The following is a 23008-nucleotide window of genomic DNA, read 5'->3' on the forward strand; positions in this document are numbered from 1 at the left end:
GATCATCGTTACCTATTAAAAATAAAATAATTCTAATTGAACATAACGCTAGTGCTAATTGCAGTTTGAGCATTACACAATACATATTTACGAGTACGGTACGAGTAAAGCATTATGTGCGATTGCCAAGTCATTATATGTATTACAAATTAAAGATATCTTATTGATCCGGTTTTAACACCCCCTGGCACTGATAACCGACTTGGTTTCACATTACTTACATCTCAATACTTTTTTGTAGTAGAAGCGTTGCGAGACTTGCACCTTTTTACATGTAATGTTTTTGATGGGATCTCATGTCTTTTTGTAGGCAGTCCTTCTTTTCGGGTACTCATACCCATACCATGTATACACATATCATAACTAAACACATCTTCATTCATACTCACATCGTACATCGTAGTGTACCTTTACTTTACCTAATATTTGTAGGAACTGCAACAGTAACTTTGTAATAGCATATATTTATATGGGATTACAAACTTACTTATGCAGTTCTTAGATCTTTAAAACGTGACTGATATTGCAATATTTTTAGATTTTCTATGGCTTGATAAGCTGAAAACTATTTATGTTTAAAATTTGAAGCTTGTGGGTATGCTAGAACTACCTTAGAATTGTGATGATCGTAGGTGAGTGAATGAGTGAGTGTGTCAGTGTCGAAAATAAGGAACTTTGACATAAAATAATTCTTAAACAAAAAGTTCAAATTGAATGTTTTTGAGAAAATATCTTAAGCATGTTAAGCCCTATATATTACTGAAAATTCAGGTTTCTAGCTTCAGTCAGCACAAAATTACAGGACGTCGAAAATGGCCTGAATCGCTTCGAGAAAAGGATGGTACGGCCGTGCCTGTTTGCTTTGCTCGACTTGGCGGGGGCACTGCCGTGCCCCCAGATAATACAGATGTACTGCATAATTATTTTTCCTTCGTATTTTTACAGAAACGTACGAGCGTACCGTACCTTGCTATTTCAGTCAGGCTCGGTACAAAAAGTACTGAGGTTGATGAAAGTAGCATGACAAATACGAATGTTTCCGAGAAAATACGAAGGAAAACAATTATGCACTACATCTGTACGTACTACGTCTAGTGCTGTAATTTAAATAGATACTTATATGCCGGTTTTAGGAAACCAATAATATTTTGTATACTTATTAGGTAACTGAGTAACTGACCGAAAGTAATCGAAATGAAAACACGAATCAACCAGAAAGGCCGATTCTGATTTAAGAATTTGTAAAAGTTTTGACTTTATTATTATACGATCTTGATGGGATTCGCGGTGCATCTCACGCACGATTTACATTTCATTTATCTCGCGCCAATCATGGTGAGATTGTCAAGATCGTGTAATAAATCATAACAAGATCAAAAGCTTAAAAAATTGTAAATCTAAATCGGCCTCCAGAGTAAAATTAAGTACCTAATAATTTATTTGTCTTTCCCATAGAAATAAACCAAAAGTTAGAAATATGTGAAAAGTGATTTCAAAAACAAATATGTGATTTGAGCATAATTTACCCATAATTAGTGTATTTAGTGAAAACAAAATGCATCGGCAAACTTTAGTGGCAAGCGAGAAAGACAGTGCCAGTTCAGTGGTCGTGAGTGACAGTGACGTGATAATGGACCTGCCAGAGTTGGAGCCCTTGGAAGGTAAGATTCCATTATTCTACGACATCTATGGAACAATAATATGTGGCTTTCCATCAGAAAAGGGTCATAATGCTTAATGTGCAATAAGGACGTTTCTATCACAATTTCTGTTGGAATTTCTGATCGCTAGGTTTTTATTGCACGTGAAGCAAAGGACCCTTCTGTATGGAAAGCCACAAATCATTAAACACTTCTATTTAAATTACAACTGAATCTGTATAATTTTAGGGATTATGGCCGTGAAAGCTGGAGATGCTGGTTCGATTCTAGTCTCAGGCGCTATTAGAGGCCTTGGTAAATAATTCTTTCATATTTCAGTTTATCTTACTCTATTACTTGTCGGTAGTGTTAGTGTTACAACTTACAACTGATAAGACCGTCTGTTATCTGCCTCTACATTTAATCAATTGTTCTTTTCTTTTGTATCTTTTTACTGAGGTGTGCGAATAAAGAGTATTCTATCTATCTATCTGATCGGATGATACTTAATTTTTGTGAACTAGCCGGATATTGCCAAACGTTTCTACCAAAAAACTGGCATTATCTTAAATATTTCTAATAAAGAGAAAAATATTATTTATATATTTTACTTGTTAATACTTACACAGACTATTATTCTGATTTAACTATTTGTTAAAACTTTGTTAATGTTATGATATGATCTTGACGACACTGTGCATCCACATCTCGCAAGCTTGCAGAGCACCAATCGTATCATCTCAATGTCATAATCTTAACAGACATAAAATTAGAATACCACTCTCATGATTCTTCAATCAATCAATCAATATTTTTTTATTGCGAGAACATAGTTGAATTAATGTACATAAGGTGATGATAACATTTTCAAGAGCGTGTCTTAAAATGTGAGTTAAAATTTGTAACCCAACCAAAGGAACAACCAACCAACCCAACTATGCAGCATTGCTGCCCTATTTATGCAACTGGGTGACGATGTATTTAACATATTAATATTGATGGGTGCTACTTGAAATACTTAAGGACATGATAGAGACACGTGTTACGACTGGTTTTACGTATTCATGTCTTGTGTGTTTTGAATGCATGTTTATAGAGTTAATTGTGTTTGAATGCTGATTATATTTAGTTTCATTTATAGAGATATTAGAGATACATAGAAGAGCTGTTTCATAATATTAAATTTGGTGTAGGTATTATATTTGGTGTGTATGTGGCGTAAATGTAGCAGAGAGTTTCCAAAAAGTTGTAAAAGTTGTCCAAAATTTCTAGAAATTGGGAAATAAAGGTAGTTTCCAATGTACAAATAGAATTGTTCATTCGTCTTAGATAACATTGAGAAGTTTCCCATATTTCATGTATCCAGCAACTTTGGAAACTTTCCTAGGCAATATAATAATAAATAATAAATAATAATATTATAAAATAACCTAACTTAAGACCAAAAATAAATAAAGAGATTAATAATAAATAAATAAATAAATATTAGAGGATATTTTACACAAATTGACTAAGCCCCACGGTAAGCTCTAGGCTTGTGTTATGGGTACTTAGACAACGATATATATAATATACAAATACTTAAATACATAGAAAACAACCATGACTCAGGAACAAATATCTGTGCTCATCGCACAAATAAATGCCCTTACTGGGATTCGAACCCAGGACCGCAGCTTCACAGGCAGGGTCACTGCCCACTAGGCCAGACCGGTCGTCGTCAAAGTAATATGCAGCCACTTTCTACATTATGACCAACGATCCATATAACTAAAGATTGCCGCCTTACCGTACCTGGCAATAGATATTCACCTATGTAATTACTATGATACACCTAAGAAATGAAATGGTCGCTTATTTTGAGAAGCAAAACTTTTGCTATATTTTTATTTAATACAAAAAAAAACTTTTGACGTGACTCGCTGGCCACTTAAGTTCTACCACTTTCAGTAAACCTCCTTCTTTATTACAGCTGGCGTCCCCCCTCGCCACTACCAATACCAACCCACTCGGTACTGCAGCAACCTCGCCAGCCGAGGTCTCTTCAGAGGCCCACTCCGCATCTGCAGACTGCTAGCATTCCTGATTCTGTTGCCCAGTCTGTTCATCTTTATACCGCTTTACATGAGGTACGTGTATAAGTTTATAAGTAAGTGGAATTCGCTCCCGCAAGTCCCGCAGTCTTTATTCCCTCACACATACGCAGCCCAGCCCAGCAACAATCTTTGGACTAGCATTTAGAACTGCCATACACTTATACGTCAGTGCAAACACTGTTGACTGATCTATCCGCAGCCATACAGGCGACATCGACGGGTAGATCAAGTAGATAAGATGATTTAGATAAAATGATTATGTATCCTTAAGTTCCTTATCATAATCTCGTAATATTATTATACAAAACGTTTTATTTCATAGGCAATTGGTGAACGAGGAAAGGTACAAGTTTTTTTAAAGGAACAAGGTTTAAACAATAAAAGTATGAAAGTGTATCTAAGTAACGCTCAAAACCTGTCACAAAAACTCGGTACAGATGTATAGTGAATAATCCTTTACCATATATGATTAGGTATGTTATGCTATTTCAATCAGTCTCAGTCTCAGTACAAAAAGTACTGTAAGGTTGACTGAAGTAGCATGACAAATACGAATATTTCCGAGAAAATACGAACATCTGTACCGACGACGAGACCACAGAAATCGAATACAAAAAAGTCGATGTATGGCAAGTGTTATGAAGTAGGAAGAAGATTTGACAGACAATACAGACAAGCTGGACGTACATACTAATACCCTTATGTTTCAGGTACCGGGTGTTCCAGGCACAGATGTACCCGATGAGCATGACGGACATGAGGCTGATCGACAGCAAGATCTCGCCCACCTGGTGCCAGGTAACAGCGAACTTGACAATTTTTGTTAGAAATGTTTTTTGTTTGGTTTTGGCAAATGAAGTTCCATTTTAACATTATTAGGTTATGTAACATTTTTAACCATTCTTAAAATACGAGCGATATGACGGGTGTTGAAAGTACCCAAGATTTCTTAATTGGATATTGATCAAAAATTCATTATTTTACCTAACAAGAACAATAAATTAAGAAAGAAAACAGCAACAAAAGCATAACAGAGGTACATAATCTAAATATGACAAAGATAAACGGTTACACACATTGACATAGATATTTAGGGACTGGCTTTACGGGCAATAATAATGAGGCATGACAGGGGCCAATACAGCGGTGTGAAATCGCTACAACGCGATTGGTCGATGAGTTCGCATCACGCGCGCGATTGGTTGACGAGTTCGCATTACGCGCGCTATTGGTCACAACTAATCGCGTTAGACTGCACGATTGGCTGGAATTCGTGGGTAGCACCGCTGAACTAGTACGATTTTTAGTGCCCCATTAGTCCGTCCTTAGATATTATACGTCAATGGTTACACAATATCTATGCAATTTACCCTAACAATATATAGGAACACAAGAGTCTGCTATCTGTCGTTATCGCCAGTAAGTCTGGCATTACATACTGTTCTATTTATTCTATACGATAAAAAACGTGTACCTAGTTACCTAATATTATATTACCTACATTACTAATATAATATAAATATAAGAACCATCTCGACTGATAATCTTTAAATTAAAAAGGACTCACAACCTGTTTGGTTTTTTTTTACTTGAAGCATATACAATATACATATTATCAGTTGTTAGCACATATAAAAAGGAGGAGGGATGAGGACTATGGGGAGAGGAGGAGTGGTATTTTATTTATCATTTTTGTATTCGGTTTTTCTTTTTTTTTGACAAACAACATAAATTTTTGGTTGCATCGCTTTTACAGACTGATGTAACTAGTGCATAATTTATTTTCCATCGTATTTTCACGGAAACGTACGAACGTATCGTGTCTTGCCCTTTCAGTCAGACTCCGTACAAAAAGTACTTAAGGCCGTTTCCGAGAAAATACGATGGAAAACAATTATCCACTACATCTGTACCGCGATTAGATTGACATTTGTTTGTTACAGCGGCAAGTAGTAAAGTCCAACACGACCTTCAACGCCTTCGTGATGCCGGGGCCTCCAGAGATTTCTGAAGAGTTGGTGCCAGTCTCCATGACCAGAGAGCTGGAGCTGGAAGACGACATGAAGGAGTACTGGGGGTTCTATCTGCTCAAAGGGTCTACGGTCACCGTGTCTGCTTGTGTCAAGTAAAAATACTTCTGATTTTATCATTATATTTAATAATTAAGTCTCAGACAGGACATCTGCTTAGTAATTTCTGGAAAACTTCCTAAAACTTTCATAAATGACAAAATAACAGAGTGTTTAATTTGTATTTTTCCACGCACATTCTTCAGAAACAGTTTTAACTGTTAAATTCTTCCTCAGCCACCCCGGAGCGTCTCTCATCATGATCAAAGGCTACAAACACCTAAAGGACTGCGCGTACATCGGTGACGACTCCTCAGAAGAAGTAGACGAACTTCTAGAAGCAAACAAGCTAGGCCAACTATCAGACACCATCCTAGCTGAGAAGATTCTGAAGTTGCTTGATGTTAAAGACCTCCAGCTCTCCGGAACAAATTTGCCTGAGATGATTAAAAAAGACCTACAGCTATCAAACACAAACTTGCCTGTGAAAGACCTGAAGCTGACCGAAACAAACTTGCTTGAGAAGATTTCAGAGCTGCTGAAAGCCAACAAGTTGGGACAACTTTCTAACAGAAATTTGGCACATCAATTACAGGAGATGAATAATGGGGAAACTAATAATCCTGGTAAATATTATTATAATCATTATAGGTGCCAAAAATTTGCTTAAAGTTCATTCAAATAAACAAAGAACCTTAGATTTTGAGTCAATTGAGACCAAACTTTCATTGAAAAAATTGTGATTTCCTGATTTCATGAGCAGCTCCTGCTCAGAACAAAAATGTATGTACTTACCTAACTAAATTTTAGAGTTAGACCAAGATAAGCCTGCAAAGATTTTGATAGCACACACAGTGCGATTGTTATTTATACGTCATAATTTCATAAAAGTTTGATGTTACTAGTGTATATGAAACGCACACACGACGTCACGTTCAAATTAAATCCTCCTTCTACATAGTTATAATTAAACATATATATATTTATACAGTCAGCAACCCTATTGGACTTATGTGCTTATTGTGTCTTTTTTCTTTTTCCTTGTTTGTTTTATTTTGTTACTGTGTTTTGCGACAGTAAATGACTTTTTTTTTTATTATGTTCAAAATAGGTAACACTTGCACTGCGTGTGCTATCAAATTCGTTGCAGACTTGTCTTGGTCTAACTCTACCTACATACAACTTTTAATAAATGAGAATTTCCCTCAACTGACCAGGAATAATGAAGCGCCACAAAGCAGGCATCAGCTTTCTGGACCGCGATCGACACACTAACAATGTGACGTCATCCGAGTCTGTCCCCGCTGCCGACGTCACGGACCACGATCCCAAGGTAACTGCTTCATCTTTAAAAAGTATTTTGTCAACAATTTCATATTTCATTGGTAGAAGTTTTTATCTCTGTTTTTATCGGTGACCACGATATTTATTCATGAAATGCAAGAAAGGGCTCGCACGTCGTTTACCCTAGAAGTACAAACTCTCAAAAATAATACAATATTCTATTTATTTTTCAGGAGCTCCGTGAAATCCTGGAAAGCCTACACGCGCAACGACAAGCAGCAAAAACAGAGTCGTTCAAGCACTATCAGCCTCCGGATCATTTGATGTCGCTGAAGACTGCCAAGCAACGGCACCGAGACACCAACATCGACAAGGAGGAAAGACAGTTCTTGTCGTTCAAAGGTACCTATACCAATAACTATAAATTTGTGCAGTTGCTCCTCCTTACAGTATGCTAAAACGAGTACCAATATCTTTCACGTGAAAGATAATTATAGGTAATTATACTAACCATATTTGTCTAACTCAATTAATTAGAAAGGTTATGGTCCTTTACTGATCTATTAATACGTGGCCAACACCCTTTTAAGCACATTACGCTTGAAAAAATATTTCAAGAAAACTAGGCACCTAACTGCCTAAGTATTGGAACATAAAAGCGGACCAAGAGAAATAAAAATATTTTCTGACTTTAATCAATTAACATATGTATACTGCATTATGAGACAGAAAATTAATAATTTGTGACGTGTATTACAGATCTCAATGCAAATACCAGCGACCAGAGCTCAAATTCTGCAAATACGAACAGAGAAACCACAACATCTAAAGTTGATGAAACTACCTCAGAAACAAAGAATGTGGTCACGACAGATAAACCGTATGTAAGAGTAGATGATACAATTGAAGTGAAAAACAAAGATGGTGTAAACATTGACGTGGAACACACAGCCGTAAGTAAATATGTATTATTGCACTCGTTTCAATGATTTAGAGTCTGTACGGAAAGAAAAGAGTCGTGAAATGTATTAGGCCCCATATATCCCACGACACTTCTTTTTCCGCACAGACTCTACAAGCTTTGCAATAAGTCTATATAAGATAAACACCTAGGTATTACATTAATTAAATGTAAGAGTAGATAATATTATTGAAGTGGAAAGTGGAAAATATATGAAACGTGGTAACATTGACGTGGAACCGACCGCTGTAAGTAAACAGGTATTATATAAATGTTTAATTAGCTTTGAAAATTTAACGACCTGTATTTGCATTATTCGTTATCTAGAAAATGTAATTGTTTCATATGAATAAACAACAATGAAAGTTGACTTTGAAAGGCCGGTAATATATTTATGTGTGATGGTTTAAAATGATATCTCACTGTATGAAAAACAAAAAACTGATTAATAAGTATAAGGTACAACAAGGAAAGTAGATTTCTGACTTCTCCGACTAGGCAAATAAATATGTAAATATAACATAAGTAATATTTGGTAAAGCTGTTAGATAATAATTTCTTTCCAAAATCATGCGAACATTATTTGCACGATGTAGGAGGCGTGATTTAAGACATTTTAAAATCTTGTGCAACTGCAACTGAAATAAAATACTACTCTAAAAACAAACGTAACGCAGGAGAATGTACTCAATGTACTGGAAGATTACTTGAACCTTATCTTTGAGATTATTGTCTATTTGGTACCTTATCAGCTAAGTATGTCTGAATGAGGTTAGTAACAGTATTGTTAATGGAACAAGGATGTATTGTCGAGGCATTACTTACTTAATGGATCTCTGTAAGCCTTCTCCGTTATCGAATCATACGCGGTTATTAGATCTTTCTGCTTTATTTCTGCTAAGATCGACAAGGAAAAGCATATACTTTTCACTATTCCTTTTTCAAAAGGAAGTGACTTTTGAATTTACATCAAATACAAAACTCAGATTGATCACAATATTATCTTAAATCTCAAAAAATATGTTTCTAAATTTCAGGATGCTCAAGAGCCTAGTTCTCGGGAAGTATTCGAGAACATACTGCACCAGCTGAAGGGCCTGGGTCCTCGAGGCACCAGGGTTCTCAAACGGCTCCACAAAACCATGGGCGTGGATTATCCTCAACAGGTATGTTCGAATAAAGTAAGTTGTATAGTTACATACTATACATACATATATGATCGCCAGAAGATATAGCTTGAAGATAACTTTGCACCTTAGAGAGGCTCATGGGTGTCAAGAGAGAAAAAGGGCAGGCAAACTGAATTGAATAAAAATGTATTTTCTGGTAAACATCACACAGTTAAGCCTGCTTGAAAGTAGGCGACTTCTTCTAAGAAACCACATGTGTGATGAATCTGTAGCCAAAGCGTCCGCGGGAGGAATTTATAAAGCCTGTGACATTCAATAGTAGTTTTTCTACTCCAGCACTTAAATGTGTCAATTAAATGACTGACAGTGATATCTAAAGCAATGTCATTTGAATGATTTGTCTATAGGCTCATAAGATGACTGCTAGCAGTCATCTTATGAGTATAATACAACTGCTTTATTTTTTTTAAAGATACAAGTTCCGATCATCTTGATTGAAAGAGGTATGTTTTCATTTACAATAATAACTCTTTTTTTTTTTAAATAATAACTCAATTTTTTTTAAATAATAACTCTTTTTTTTTAATAATAACTCTTTTTAGGGTTCCGTAGCCAAATGGCAAAAAACGGAACCCTTATAGATTCGTCATGTCTGTCTGTCTGTCTGTCCGTCTGTCCGTCTGTCCGTCTGTCTGTCCGTCCGTATGTCACAGCCACTTTTCTCCGAAACTATAAGAACTATACTGTTGAAACTTGGTAAGTAGATGTATTCTGTGAACCGCATTAAGATTTTCACACAAAAATAGAAAAAAAACAATAAATTTTTGGGGTTCCCCATACTTCGAACTGAAACTCAAAAATTTTTTTTTCATCAAACCCATACGTGTGGGGTATCTATGGATAGGTCTTCAAAAATGATATTGAGGTTTCTAATATCATTTTTTTCTAAACTGAATAGTTTGCGCGAGAGACACTTCCAAAGTGGTAAAATGTGTGTCCCCCCCCCTGTAACTTCTAAAATAAGAGAATGATAAAACTAAAAAAAATATAAGATGTACATTACCATGTAAACTTCCACCGAAAATTGGTTTGAACGAGATCTAGTAAGTAGTTTTTTTTTATACGTCTTAAATCGCCTAAATACGGAACCCTTCATGGGCGAGTCCGACTCGCACTTGGCCGCTTTTTTTTTGCTGCAGCTGTCATAGAAAAAGTAATGTATGCAACAGCTCATAATTGGTTCTTAAAATTCTCGGGTCTTTTTTTACAAAACTCGACTACGTCTCGTTTTGTAACTTCGACCCTTGAATTTTAAGAACCCTTATTATATCACTGTTGCATAAACTACTATTACTTTATATTTAATATCTAAATTGAGTAGCCAATCCCTTGCTGAAAGCAGTGGCAAGCGCAGGACGGTGACCCCAGCACAGACCCCACCAAACTACAGACTGGATTCAAAGACCACCGCAAGATCTGGGTCACTATAAACCGCATCCGAACGGGAGTAGGACGCTGTAACCAGAACCTTCACAGATGGGGGATCTCGCCGACACCAGCCTGTGACTGTGGGGAGCCAACCCAAACAATCCCTCACATAATAGGAAAATGTCCTAGAAGGCGATTTGCCGGAAGCATGCAGGACTTGTTGGCACTCACACCGGAAGATTTTAATAATATGATTAGATAAAAACTTATCTTAACGGACATGATCTTGATTTGATAATATATGTTTACAAAGTTTCTTGAAATATTTGTTAGCCGATTTCATCATCGCAACCCGATTTCATTATAAATTACTTATAAGATACTTTCCTAATCTCAGGAATCATTATTCCAAGCAAACCCCAATCCGTGACTTCGTTTAAGTATTCGTTGGACCCTCATCCCTTTTAGGGGATTAATAGTGGGGTTATCATGTCACTTCCCTGGTTATTATAAAAGATTAGTGTGCCAAATATGACGTAATATGAACAGATACCTGGACATACAGTCAGCAGCAGTATAGTTGCTAAGAGAATATGGGCGCGTCAAGGTAATTTTGAACCAACTACTTGTGTACAGTATGATTCAGAATATTATTAGTGTCCTTGTACAACATAACATACTAATAATACCGATCTTTATTGGCATAGATGGATATTTGATATTCCAAATGCAATATTCTATTTGCAGTACCTGTAATATTATTATACTGTAAATATTATATTATTGTAAATGAAAACATACCTCTTTCAATCAAGATGATCGGAACTTGTATCTTTAAAAAAAATAAAGCAGTTGTATTATACTCATAAGATGACTGCTAGCAGTCATCTTATGAGCCTATAGACAAAGCATTCAAATGACATTGCTTTAGATATCACTGTCAGTCATTTAATTGACACATTTAAGTGCTGGAGTAGAAAAAATCAGTTATAGACTGCTAAAAAAAATCTAAACTGTTAACTATTTAATAAATTTAATTATTTTCCAGGGTCACGTGGCTAATATAATGGGGGCTGTGAAAGGCAGCGAAGAAGACCTGGACCGGCTCAGAAAGGTGCTGGTTGAAGCAATTGATGAAGAGAAAACGCGTCCTCAGCGACGGCGTAAGTACATTTGTATACATCAATAAAAACAGAAGGAAACACCGGACTAAAGGTTGACTCCCGTATCATATACAGATGAAGTGCATAATTATTTTCCATCGTATTTTAACGGAAATGTACGAACGTGTCTTGCTATTTCGGTCAGTCTCGGTAAAAAAAGAACTGAGGTTGACTGAAGTAGCATGACAAATACTAACGTTTTCGTGAAAATACGATGGATAACTATTATGCACTACTTAATCTGTAGGTACTAATGGAAATCTGTTTACCTACACAAACGGAACTACTTAACGGAAGTCAGCCGTTGTGTCCTAGTCTTTTAAAATAGCATTGGTATATTATTGTGTTTGAGGTTTATCCATTCGAATACATATTGTTTTTAATGTTTCAGAAAAGAGGCATGACGCGAGAGAAGAAGCTCGAGCGAAGCGAGATCTCATGTTGGGGCAGATCGAGATACAGAAGGAATTCAACGAGGATGATGAAGCACGAAACAATGCTGCTGAGGAGGTATGATAACGTTATTAGTATTACACTCATCTGCGCGTATGATTGTTGGTGAAAAGCAACCGGCGCCAACGCCCGTGCCCCAGTGTATCGATTAGTGGAGCAGGAGAGTAGGGTTTGCAATCTGGATCAAAAAGCCACGAAATATGAAATGATTCAGATATTTCCTACAAGCCTGTATTTGAACGGCAAACTCTAGTCCATCACCAGTTAACAAATGGATGTCTTACAGTATTAACTTTGAAATTTTATGTATGTATGTAAAACTCTTAATGAACAAAACACAAAACACAAATGTATGGCACAGGATAGGCAGTACAAAGGCGAACTTAACTTATCCCTTTAAGGGATTTCTTTCCTTTGAGTATATAAATGAGAATTGATGAAGAACGGAAACAAATATAGCACTGAGTACAATACTTAGACTAGAGGAAAGTCAATAAAATTATAATAGGGCGAAAATAATTAAAAATAAATAAAATAAAAATTATAAATAACATACATACATACATACATATTTATTAAAGTCGCTTATAATAATTTCCAGGACGTACAACCAGACGGCTACGCCGAGCACCACGAGGTCATCAACGAGACGACTCCCTTCGACATGAGCAACTCGGAGTACTGGTCCTCGTTCTCCAGCTCCGAGGAACGGCTGCTGCAGTGCGACGGCCTGATCCTCAACCTGCCCATGACTCCTCATAGATCCTGCATGAAGAATGCTGATGAGGCGCAGAGCGCGACTGCTGCTAAAGCTAACGCGCTTACATACAGGTGAACATTCTTATTAGTTTTGTCATTCCTTATAAAGCAGAGGGAATATATTTCCCACAATGATTTTGAACTTAATGATATTTAAGTAATAGGATTCAATTTTGCGTAATGTCTGACACTCTTTTGCTCGCTTAATCTGTCAGCTCCCACGGCTCATATATGAGCCAGAACGCTTATGGTGACGTTATATCGTGTGATTCGACAGGTTAAAGGTTAAAAGCTTGTCGGTTTAGCTAGTCGGTCTTGTGCAACTTTTTTACGCTTTCATACCATCGATATTCCTTCTTTTTAAATTGGTAAAAAACTGTATATTCTGGGCCACTCTATTTAGCACTTCTGTGTCGGAAATCTTCTCTTAGAGACAAACCAAAGAAAGTCTGCAGCGCTAGATTAAAAGTAGTTTTTAAAAATCAGTATGCGACAACACCACAGAAAATGGATTAAATAGTCTTGATACTTGTGAAATTTCTACCATATTTACCGTCTATGAAAAAATTAAGCTGTATGCACAGCTTAATTTTTATGGTAAAATAAATTTCATTCCAACAATAGATGTCACTATTAATATGTAGACATATACTAATATTGATAAATAATATTGGGAGAATGTGACATTTGGCTTCATCAAAATTAATAAGCTTTTGTAATATCCGCGACGGCGGTAAATAGGCACAGAGGGCCTACCGCGAACACCGAAGTTCTCAATATGCGAGCATCTTTCTCTTTTACTCCCATTAAGGCGTAATTAGATTGACAGAGAAATTGCCCGCAATTTGCGAACTGAAGTTTTCGGAAAAACGAAATAAACCATTAAAACAATAAACATATATTAAAAATTAATTTTAGCTTTAACTAGTAGGTACCCATGCCGTGAGCATAAGCATGGAGGTTGTGGGTTCGAGCTCAAAACCCGGCTAGTACCAATGAGTTTCTCGAAATGTTAGAGGAAGTTCATAAGTATGCCTATACCTATTAGGTGTGTTCAATTTGCTGTGAAACCTTAGTCTAAACCAATATTATATTATCTAAGTAGGTACATATGGTGAAGTATTAAGATGTTTCATTCCACTTACCCGTCATCATTGTCATCAACTCCAAATTTTGTAAACATTGTCGTTTTTCAGCTTGAATCGCCTCGTGCTGACTTTTTACAAGTGTAAAATTATTCGTCATGCGGAAAAGTAACTCCCGCACGCCGGTTTTGTAAGGTTTCACCATGTTTATTCCGTTCATCACAAAACACAATGAATATTTAAACGATTTTGACAAACAGATACCATAGTGCATGACGTTTACTGACTGCTTAAAAAACATTGCCTTATGTAGTTTTTTAATTCGATGTCAAATTATTGCGCTGCAGACGTTCTTTGGTTTGTCTCTAATAATTTTGTTCATGCGCCTCAAACAGTAGATTTTCTTAGTGAAAATGTTGTAAGTACCTAAGTACCTAATAAAACATGAACCAGAAACAACTTTTGTTTTAATTCTTCAGGGTTCCTGCTAACGGCTACTACTTCTTCGTGTTCAACTCTGAGAACGAACGCCAGAAGAACTTCATCCGCGCCAAGTTCGACCTGCAGAAAACCAGGTGGGTCAACACAGATAAACAAAAATGGTGGTTTTTACCTTATCTATTTCTTTTAATATTGACCCGGTTTGCGAGTTTTTCCAATAACGTCCACATTTTTTACCACATGTACATGTATATTTTAGCTTACGAAGTTTTTAATGTCTGTTCCATATAGCTATAAAACTTCCTCTACTCTACCTCTACAAGACAAATTAGAACCTAAATCTGTGTATGGGGGGTGAACCAGAAACCAGCGCTACGACAGCTAGTGTTACAGCAGCAACAAACCCTTTTGTCAAACTGTTGTTCGTTTATAAATCTAGACTTACGAAGATTATGTTCATTGTAATTTTCCTGTTTTTGTATCCAACATGTCAGAATATTATTCTTGCATGTGTGTGGCAATAGATAATTATTATAGTTATTGTTATGAGTCAGGTACGAGGTGGCGCAGACCGCGCTGCGGGAGTGCCGGAACAGCACGCAGCGGTGCGACCTGCTGCTCGACATCTTCTCTAGCCAGAAGGTAGATAATTATTATAGTTATTGTTATGAGTCAGGTACGAGGTGGCACAGATGGCGCTGCGGGAGTGCCGGAACAGCACGCAGCGGTGCGACGTGCTGCTTGACATCTTCTCTAGCCAGAAGGTAGATAATTATCATAGTTATTGTGATGACTCAGGTACGAGGTGGCACAGATGGCGCTGCGGGAGTGCCGGAACAGCACGCAGCGGTGCGACGTGCTGCTTGACATCTTCTCTAGCCAGAAGGTAGATAATTATCATAGTTATTGTGATGACTCAGGTACGAGGTGGCACAGATGGCGCTGCGGGAGTGCCGGAACAGCACGCAGCGGTGCGACGTGCTGCTTGACATCTTCTCTAGCCAGAAGGTAGATAATTATTATAGTTATTGTTATGAGTCAGGTACGAGGTGGCACAGATGGCGCTGCGGGAGTGCCGGAACAGCACGCAGCGGTGCGACCTGCTGCTTGACATCTTCTCTAGCCAGAAGGTAGGTTCAAGATTTGTAACTTAATTGGAATGTCTAATTTAGCTAGAACCCTAATTCCACTAACCCGGGGTTATGTGGTTAAACCGTTAGCCCAGTGTCAAATTGTACTGGTAACCATGGTAACTCCAGGTTTAACCGGTAAACCCCGGGTTAGAGGAATGGTGCAAGTGGGCCTAAATAGCATAACAATCACGAAGCGTGCTCTACATATACTGCTAAAAAATCAAAAAACTTTCCGTTACTCGGGAAAAAAAATTCAAAAAAAAAATTACATGCGTTAACTTCTACTTCTAGGTGGTTCTAGAAGTTCCCCTACGCAACAACGACTCCCTCTGGAACGAGCAATTTGTGATCGTGTCCGAATGCGAACCCCGGACCTCCGTATACCTGACCTGCGTAGTCGCCGTGCCTCTGCTTATCATGATATTCGCCTTTCAATGACTATCGTCAGCATTGGCCTTAAGAGGGGGTAGAGGAGGGTAAATTTTCAGATGCTGTCAAATTGTGGCTTTCCGATACGTAGGTAATTCGGTTTTCCTCGATTAATACTTCTTTAGTTTTCTTTACTTTTCTGGTTCGAGCTCATATCTATTTATTGATGATAATTATATATTGAGTATTTATTTATTTTATTTAGGTTATATTTATATATGTACACTTTATTTTTTATTTATTTAAGTATTTCTATTTATGTTTATATATATTATTTGTAGCAATGTGTATTCAAAACTTGCATTTCATTAATTTTAGTGATTTTACACTATTGTTTTTGTTTGTCATTCATCGTTACTTCTGTTTTGTTTCATTCGTTTCCTCAAATGTTAACTGGAAGAGATCCCATACAGGGATAAGTTCGCCTTTGTTATATTTAATTTACTCTGTAACTATGTTTCTCGTCTTTTTATTTCCATGTGCAATAAAGTATGTATACATACATACATACATACATACATTACCCCATTACACACACAACGCAGTTCACGCACACTACCTCAATTTACTGGGACAGGTCAGTGACCCCCAATGTTTTTTTTAAAGTGCTGTTTCTAGTTTGGTATTAACCACTGGCCACCTTTCAGGAATTGAAACTGTCAAAGCGTTCCTTTGTGAGAAGACAGAGAAAACACATTTTATATAGCTATTTCCTTGTTTGATCATGTCATGTCATAGAGTATGTGACGTATTTCAATGTAAATAATCCTAGGTTTCGTTGTTGACTTTTGTATAGAAGATAGGTACGAACGGCAACACTCTTAACTATCCATCGGTGGACCTTATGCCTTTTGTAATAAGGTTTACGCTTATTATATTTCACTTATAACTTAATTTTTAGGGCTTTATTATGGGACGGAATTAAGTAAACGCAGGGATGTAAAAAATAAACGTATAGTTCAAACGAAAATGTGATAAATTGATAATTGTTTATTCATCATAATTTGAAGGTTGTCTGTGGCGATAAGGAATGTGTGTCAAAGTCCATATTTTTGTTACTCTTATATCTGAAATTGATAATTGATGTTTTTCTTATTATATACTTAATTGTTTTTTATTAGTTTAATAAAAAAAAGCGGCCAAGTGCGAGTCGGACTCGCCCATGAAGGGTTCCGTATTTAGGCGATTTATGACGTATAAAAAAAAAACTACTTACTAGATCTTATTCAAACCAATTTTCGGTGGAAGTTTACATGGTAATGTACATCATATATTTTTTTTAGTTTTATCATTCTCTTATTTTAGAAGTTACGGGGGGGGGGGGGACACACATTTTACCACTTTGGAAGTGTCTCTCGCGCAAACTATTCAGTTTAGAAAAAAATGATATTAGAAACCTCAATATCATTTTTGAAGACCTATCCATAGATACCACACACGTATGGGTTTGATAAAAAAAAATTTTTGAGTTTCAGTTCGAAGTATGGGGAACCCCAAAAAATTATTGTTTTTTTTCTATTTTTGTGTGAAAATCTTAATGCGGTTCACAGAATACATCTACTTACCAAGTTTCAACAGTATAGTTCTTATAGTTTCGGAGAAAAGTGGCTGTGACATACGGACGGACAGACAGACGGACAGACGGACAGACGGACAGACGGACAGACAGACAGACATGACGAATCTATAAGGGTTCCGTTTTTTGCCATTTGGCTACGGATCCCTAAAAAGGTCATAGATCACAAGGACACGAATTTAATTAGGTAGGGTTAGGTCAATCTTTTTATATGTTTTTTATTGAGCAAATTAAATGGTGCTATTAAATATATTAGTCAATTTTAGAAACGATATATTGAAATATGTTATATGTGTTTAGGTATTAGATATACTGTATAGCATTGTTGATTATTCATTGTTATTATCAAAAATGTTAAAATTATTAATCTTAAGTTTAGCTAATTTTGTAATTATTTTCTTACTCTTGCCTAAATATTTGTATAATATATTAATCCAGTACGAGTTATAACATGTATATTATAGTTTTGAATGCTATATATGTAACATGCGTATGTTTACTTTAATCTTATACATATATCATAATTATAATAAATGTACCTATTTACCTTATTGTGTGTTCACTACGAAATTTAAAATCTTATATCATCATCATCAATTTTATTCTATTTAGTTAACATAGATTTCATTTAATATTGTTATCCTCGTGTTTTTTTAATAGGTATTACGTATTAGTAAAGTTAAGTTACAATTTCACACCGCAGTTAACTTTTGTGGAGCAACTTTAGAGCAATTAAGACTGTGTAATGGTAAGTAACTAGGTACATAGGTAAGTTACCGAAATATCAGGGAATTCAGGGACGTAGGTTTTTTTTTTTTATTATTCGACTGCGCAGTGCAAAGGATGGTAATATTATGTGTTTATTTTTATAAAATTGATAAAATTGTTTTATCTAGAGGCTACTAATACTGTGATACTAGTCGTTAGGCAATTGTATATTTTACAAGTATTGATACTATTAAATGAAGTTCCCATTAGAAATCGTATTTTACTTTTATACCATCATACCTACTAATAGATAAATAAATATTATAGGAAATTCTGACACAGATTGACTAAGTCCCACAGTAAGCTCAAGAAGGCTTGTGTTGTCGGTACCCAGACAACGATAAATATAATATACAAACAGTTAAATACATAGAAAACACCCACGACTAAGGAACAAATATCTGTGCTCATCACACAAATACCCTTACCGGGATTCGAACCCAGCACCATCGGCTTCACAGGCAGGGTCACCATGCACCCACTAGGCCAGATCGGTCATCGGTAGGCCGGATTTACACTTGTAAGTTTTACTTACGTAAGTAGGGACACAGCTATACCACAGAATGAGAGATGAATATCGTTATCTCATTCTAACAAATAGCTTTGTCCCTACTTACGTAAGTAAAACTTACAGGTGTAAAGGCGGCCGTAGATGAGTATGCTTCTAAGCTATTATCAATTTGTTATTCGTTTTACACACGTTTACTATGTAAAACTTTACGATAGCGCGTAATAACGTAGTAACACGGACAAAGCCCATTGAATTTACATAGACTACTCTGTAATCTCCGATTACATAGTACGCTATAATTAAATGTGTCAGACATGTCGGTATCGTAGCGAATCAATCGGTATGCTCGAGATGTAGTAAATGAGTCTCTGTTACTAGTATTCTACGTATATGAGTCACAAGTCCAAGGTTTGAGTCCATCAGAACGAATTAGCTATGTTTTCATAGAGGGGGCCCTCTATGAAAACATAGCTAATTCGTTCTCCCTTTGTTTCCCAATTTTCCCATAAAGTTTTAAGTCATAATGTATTGTCTATCATATTATCATTAGTCATAAAACTGAAACGGTTAATTTTTCAGGATTTTCGTAAGGTTATCCTATAGATAGGCTAGGTTAGGCTAGGTTTGTTATATGGCAATCCTGAAAAGTGACGCGTTTCTGAACCAAATGAATTATGACTAACTAAAGTGTGGGCAAACAACACATTATGACTTAAAACATTTTGGGAAACAATAGAGACCCTTTCATAGAGTGTAGCCCACTTCACTTCAGTAAACTTAGGTGTTCAAAAGTTCAAATAGAGCTTCTTAAATCCAGTATCCAATGTCGTAGACGTAGAAAAAATTAAGGAACTCGTAATCAGTTGAAATCGTCTTTTTCCCACGCAAAAAACGCCTTTGTCATGTAATGAATCAAATCCAATACCACTGCCAATTCTTCATCTGATCGAATGTGATACGGTTCAATGCAATCTATTCACGAAACTTAAATTGACTAGTACGGCTACCATCAGTTTGGCACTGACATAAACGCCGTCGAGAATGTAATTTACTTTCTATAGGTACATCTCGTTTGCACTAATATGTGAGTACGAGCGAGATTGTATAGAAAGTGGGTTCCCCTCATCTGGCATAATATTGTTTGTTAGAAATACATTTCGCATAACATGTATCGCAGAAACACTTTTAGTCTAGTTTCTAAGCAAAAAGTCCCACTTTGTCGCTTGCCATAAGGACGCTTTGACAGGTTATTCGTATAAAGATACAAGCAAATCTCGACCTTATTGTAAGCGACATAATAGGCCCTTTGACTAGACTTCGACACTTTTACCTACAGGTCTCAAGCGGTCGGATCTTCTATTTAACTGAGTTTTGGGACGAAAACTATATTAATTACTTATTTACTTACACATAACACAATCAGCTTCAAGAAGGCTAAAAGGTACACGTTATAGGATATTTTAATAATAATAAAGTATAATTACAGTACAGGGTGCGAAGCCAACGTGCAATCGTTAACGTTCCGTAGCGAACAAAACGCAACTGTCAAGAGAGTGAGACTGATAGAGAGTGATGACTACGATACGCTACGGAGCGTTAAGGATTGGCACGTTGGCTACACACCCAGAGGGGCCACCGCGAAAACCGAATTTCGCAAATTGCGGGGATCTTTCTCTTTTACTCCAATGAAGGCGTTGACAGAGAAAAATGCCCGCAATTTGCGAAATTCTGTTTTCGCGGTAGCCCCTCAGGATTGAATTCGTTTAGATAAAGTGGAGTGATTGGTGAATAGCCGTGAACAATAGGTAGACTTTTATGAGCCGTGACAAGGCCTGGCCTTACTAAAAGCACTTATAACTGACCATAATTAAAGCTTACCTCATTGCAATAAGGTCGACAAATGGTCTATTAACTCAGTCATTAATGGTACCTATCGCAATAAAGACAGACAATTAACGAGAATGCATTCCTGAACCGTGATCTCAGCCCGCAATTCTGCCCTTCAGAAGAATTACCATAAAAAATATCTCGTACAGTCACCTGCAATTAATATGTGACACAACGAAGGCCACAAAAATATCTGACATGACCTATTTGTAGAGCCATAAGAGCGTGTCACATATTTTTACGGCCTTCGAAGAGTAGTAACATAAGTAATAAGGCCTAGTTTCCCCTCTGGGTTGGAAGGTCAGATGGCAGTCGCTTTCATAAAAACTAGTGCCTACGACAATTCTTGGGATTAGTTAGCGGACCCCAGGCTCCCAGAGCCGTGGAAAAATGCCGCGATAACGCGAAGAAGAAGAGATCTTGAGCTTGACTGACCAGGAGACGTACGTAACTACAACGGCTTATTAAGATATTTAAATTAGTAAATTGAATCGCCTCTTTGAATCGGAACTGTCATTGACATCAATTTTGTCATTTGTCCCAGTTAGAAATAAAATTTAGTTAATTATTCATTTGAAATATCTTACAAAGCTGTTTAAATACCACACTGCCACTTGTAAAAGTAAAATAAATGACAAAAAAAAACAAAAAAAAAAACTTGTCTGATTTTAGTAAGAGTAGGGGCATTAAATTGCTCGTTGTTTATGGAGTTAGAAAAACATATTACTGATCACGACTCAAATGTCACCCTGTATAATGACGTAATGGGTGCGGCCAATCTTTGCGTTAGTATATACTCATTGATATAAAAGTATTGATATTCAAAAGTGTCGCTGACATCAGTCATCAGCAGGGGTCGGACAAAAAGTGCGGATGACGTAAAAATGACGTAATCTTGCACACAGGATGATGTTTGAGTTTGTATTTAAACTTCCGTGTGACATGTAGTAACAAAGTAGTATTAATGAAGTAACAAAATAATCGTAAATAAATCCATGGAATTAATAATACAGGTGGTAGGGTGATGTAGTGAATAAAATAAATTTCACGAAACTTGCCACAATATTCGAGTAAAGATGTGACATTTTAGAGCGTTTTCTTATACATTAGTAAATATAAATTTTAGCTAAATATAATCGTGAAGATACAATAGCTAAACAATAACGTCAAAAAAAAAGTCAATTTATTGTTCATCTGATTGACAATGTGTCAGTCAAAAACGTACTTACTCATTTCAAGTGGCGATATCGTTTAATAAAGAGGTTGATAAATGATAAGTGATAATTGTTTATGAAAATCAAAAATACTATTTGAAATCATCCTATAAGTGGTTTGACGTCATCCGCACTTTTTGTCCGACCCCTGGTCATCAGGTTTATGTCTATTTGATGACCCGCACCGCCGCACCGCACACTATTAATATTTATATTTACGGCTGGATCTGAATAACATGTTTAACATAATTACATACTTCTGTCGTAGTATTTCGCACCTTTAGAATTATACTGACCTTATCCAAAATTTACGGATTTTGAGTTTCACTTATAAAAAGTCCTAAAATTATAAACCTCATCGAACCTTAATACAAAAGCGGCCCAATATAGGGTAGAAAGGGATAGACTAAGACTTCGGTCTTTTTCCCCCTCCCTCTAACTTCGCGTTATGTTCGGTTTGAGTGAGACGCAAGCAGTGATGCGCCGCGAGTGTTCTGAGCAGGTCGTTACGTGTTCGGTTTTGTGGCGACGTAAATAGATTTGAGTCAGTTTAGTAACAAAAATAAGGTAAGTAGATGTTTTTATTTTTAATACAATTAAGACTGAATTCATATTAAGTTCATTTCATACCAAAATCGATTCATTACCATATGACTCGTTTGGCTTTAAGTCACTCTATGATTAAAAACTAGTTCGATTAGAAGTCGCAATCATAAATGGGTTTATATTATAACAACACTAATCATTTATCTAGAGAATTATCCAGGATACCGTCTTTGTTATAATAAAAATGAGCATATACATAGTGACCATTTAAATCATGTGGCTGTGTAAATACTAACATTTGTTATTTAATTCATAAATGGGTCTTTTTATAAAACCAGTTAAATTGACAAGATAAATGACATTTATATTTTAATTAACATTCTAGGTATCTAAAGCCAAAAGAATTGAGCTTCCCATTAAAAACATATAGAAAAT

General features: G+C 36.3%; 2 protein-coding genes across 2 annotated transcripts in view; both read left to right on the top strand.

Annotated features, from left to right (window-relative positions):
• The window catches only part of LOC134661061 (juvenile hormone epoxide hydrolase-like), a 100136-nt gene that overhangs the window by 49976 nt on the left and 27152 nt on the right, over positions 1–23008 (top strand). The window lies entirely within an intron of this gene.
• Positions 1501–16080, top strand: LOC134661462 (uncharacterized). Its single transcript, XM_063517572.1, has 17 exons — positions 1501–1661; positions 3613–3769; positions 4447–4534; positions 5680–5861; positions 6043–6208; positions 6401–6431; positions 7023–7138; positions 7323–7491; positions 7849–7969; positions 8226–8298; positions 9088–9216; positions 11657–11771; positions 12163–12281; positions 12826–13055; positions 14548–14643; positions 15064–15151; positions 15934–16080. Exons 1-17 carry the CDS (start codon positions 1556–1558, stop codon positions 16078–16080), a joined length of 2133 nt encoding a protein of 710 aa, XP_063373642.1. The 5' UTR covers positions 1501–1555.

The sequence above is a fragment of the Cydia amplana genome, chromosome 2 (assembly GCF_948474715.1).
Source record: "Cydia amplana chromosome 2, ilCydAmpl1.1, whole genome shotgun sequence".
Taxonomy (NCBI): Eukaryota; Metazoa; Arthropoda; class Insecta; order Lepidoptera; family Tortricidae; genus Cydia; species Cydia amplana.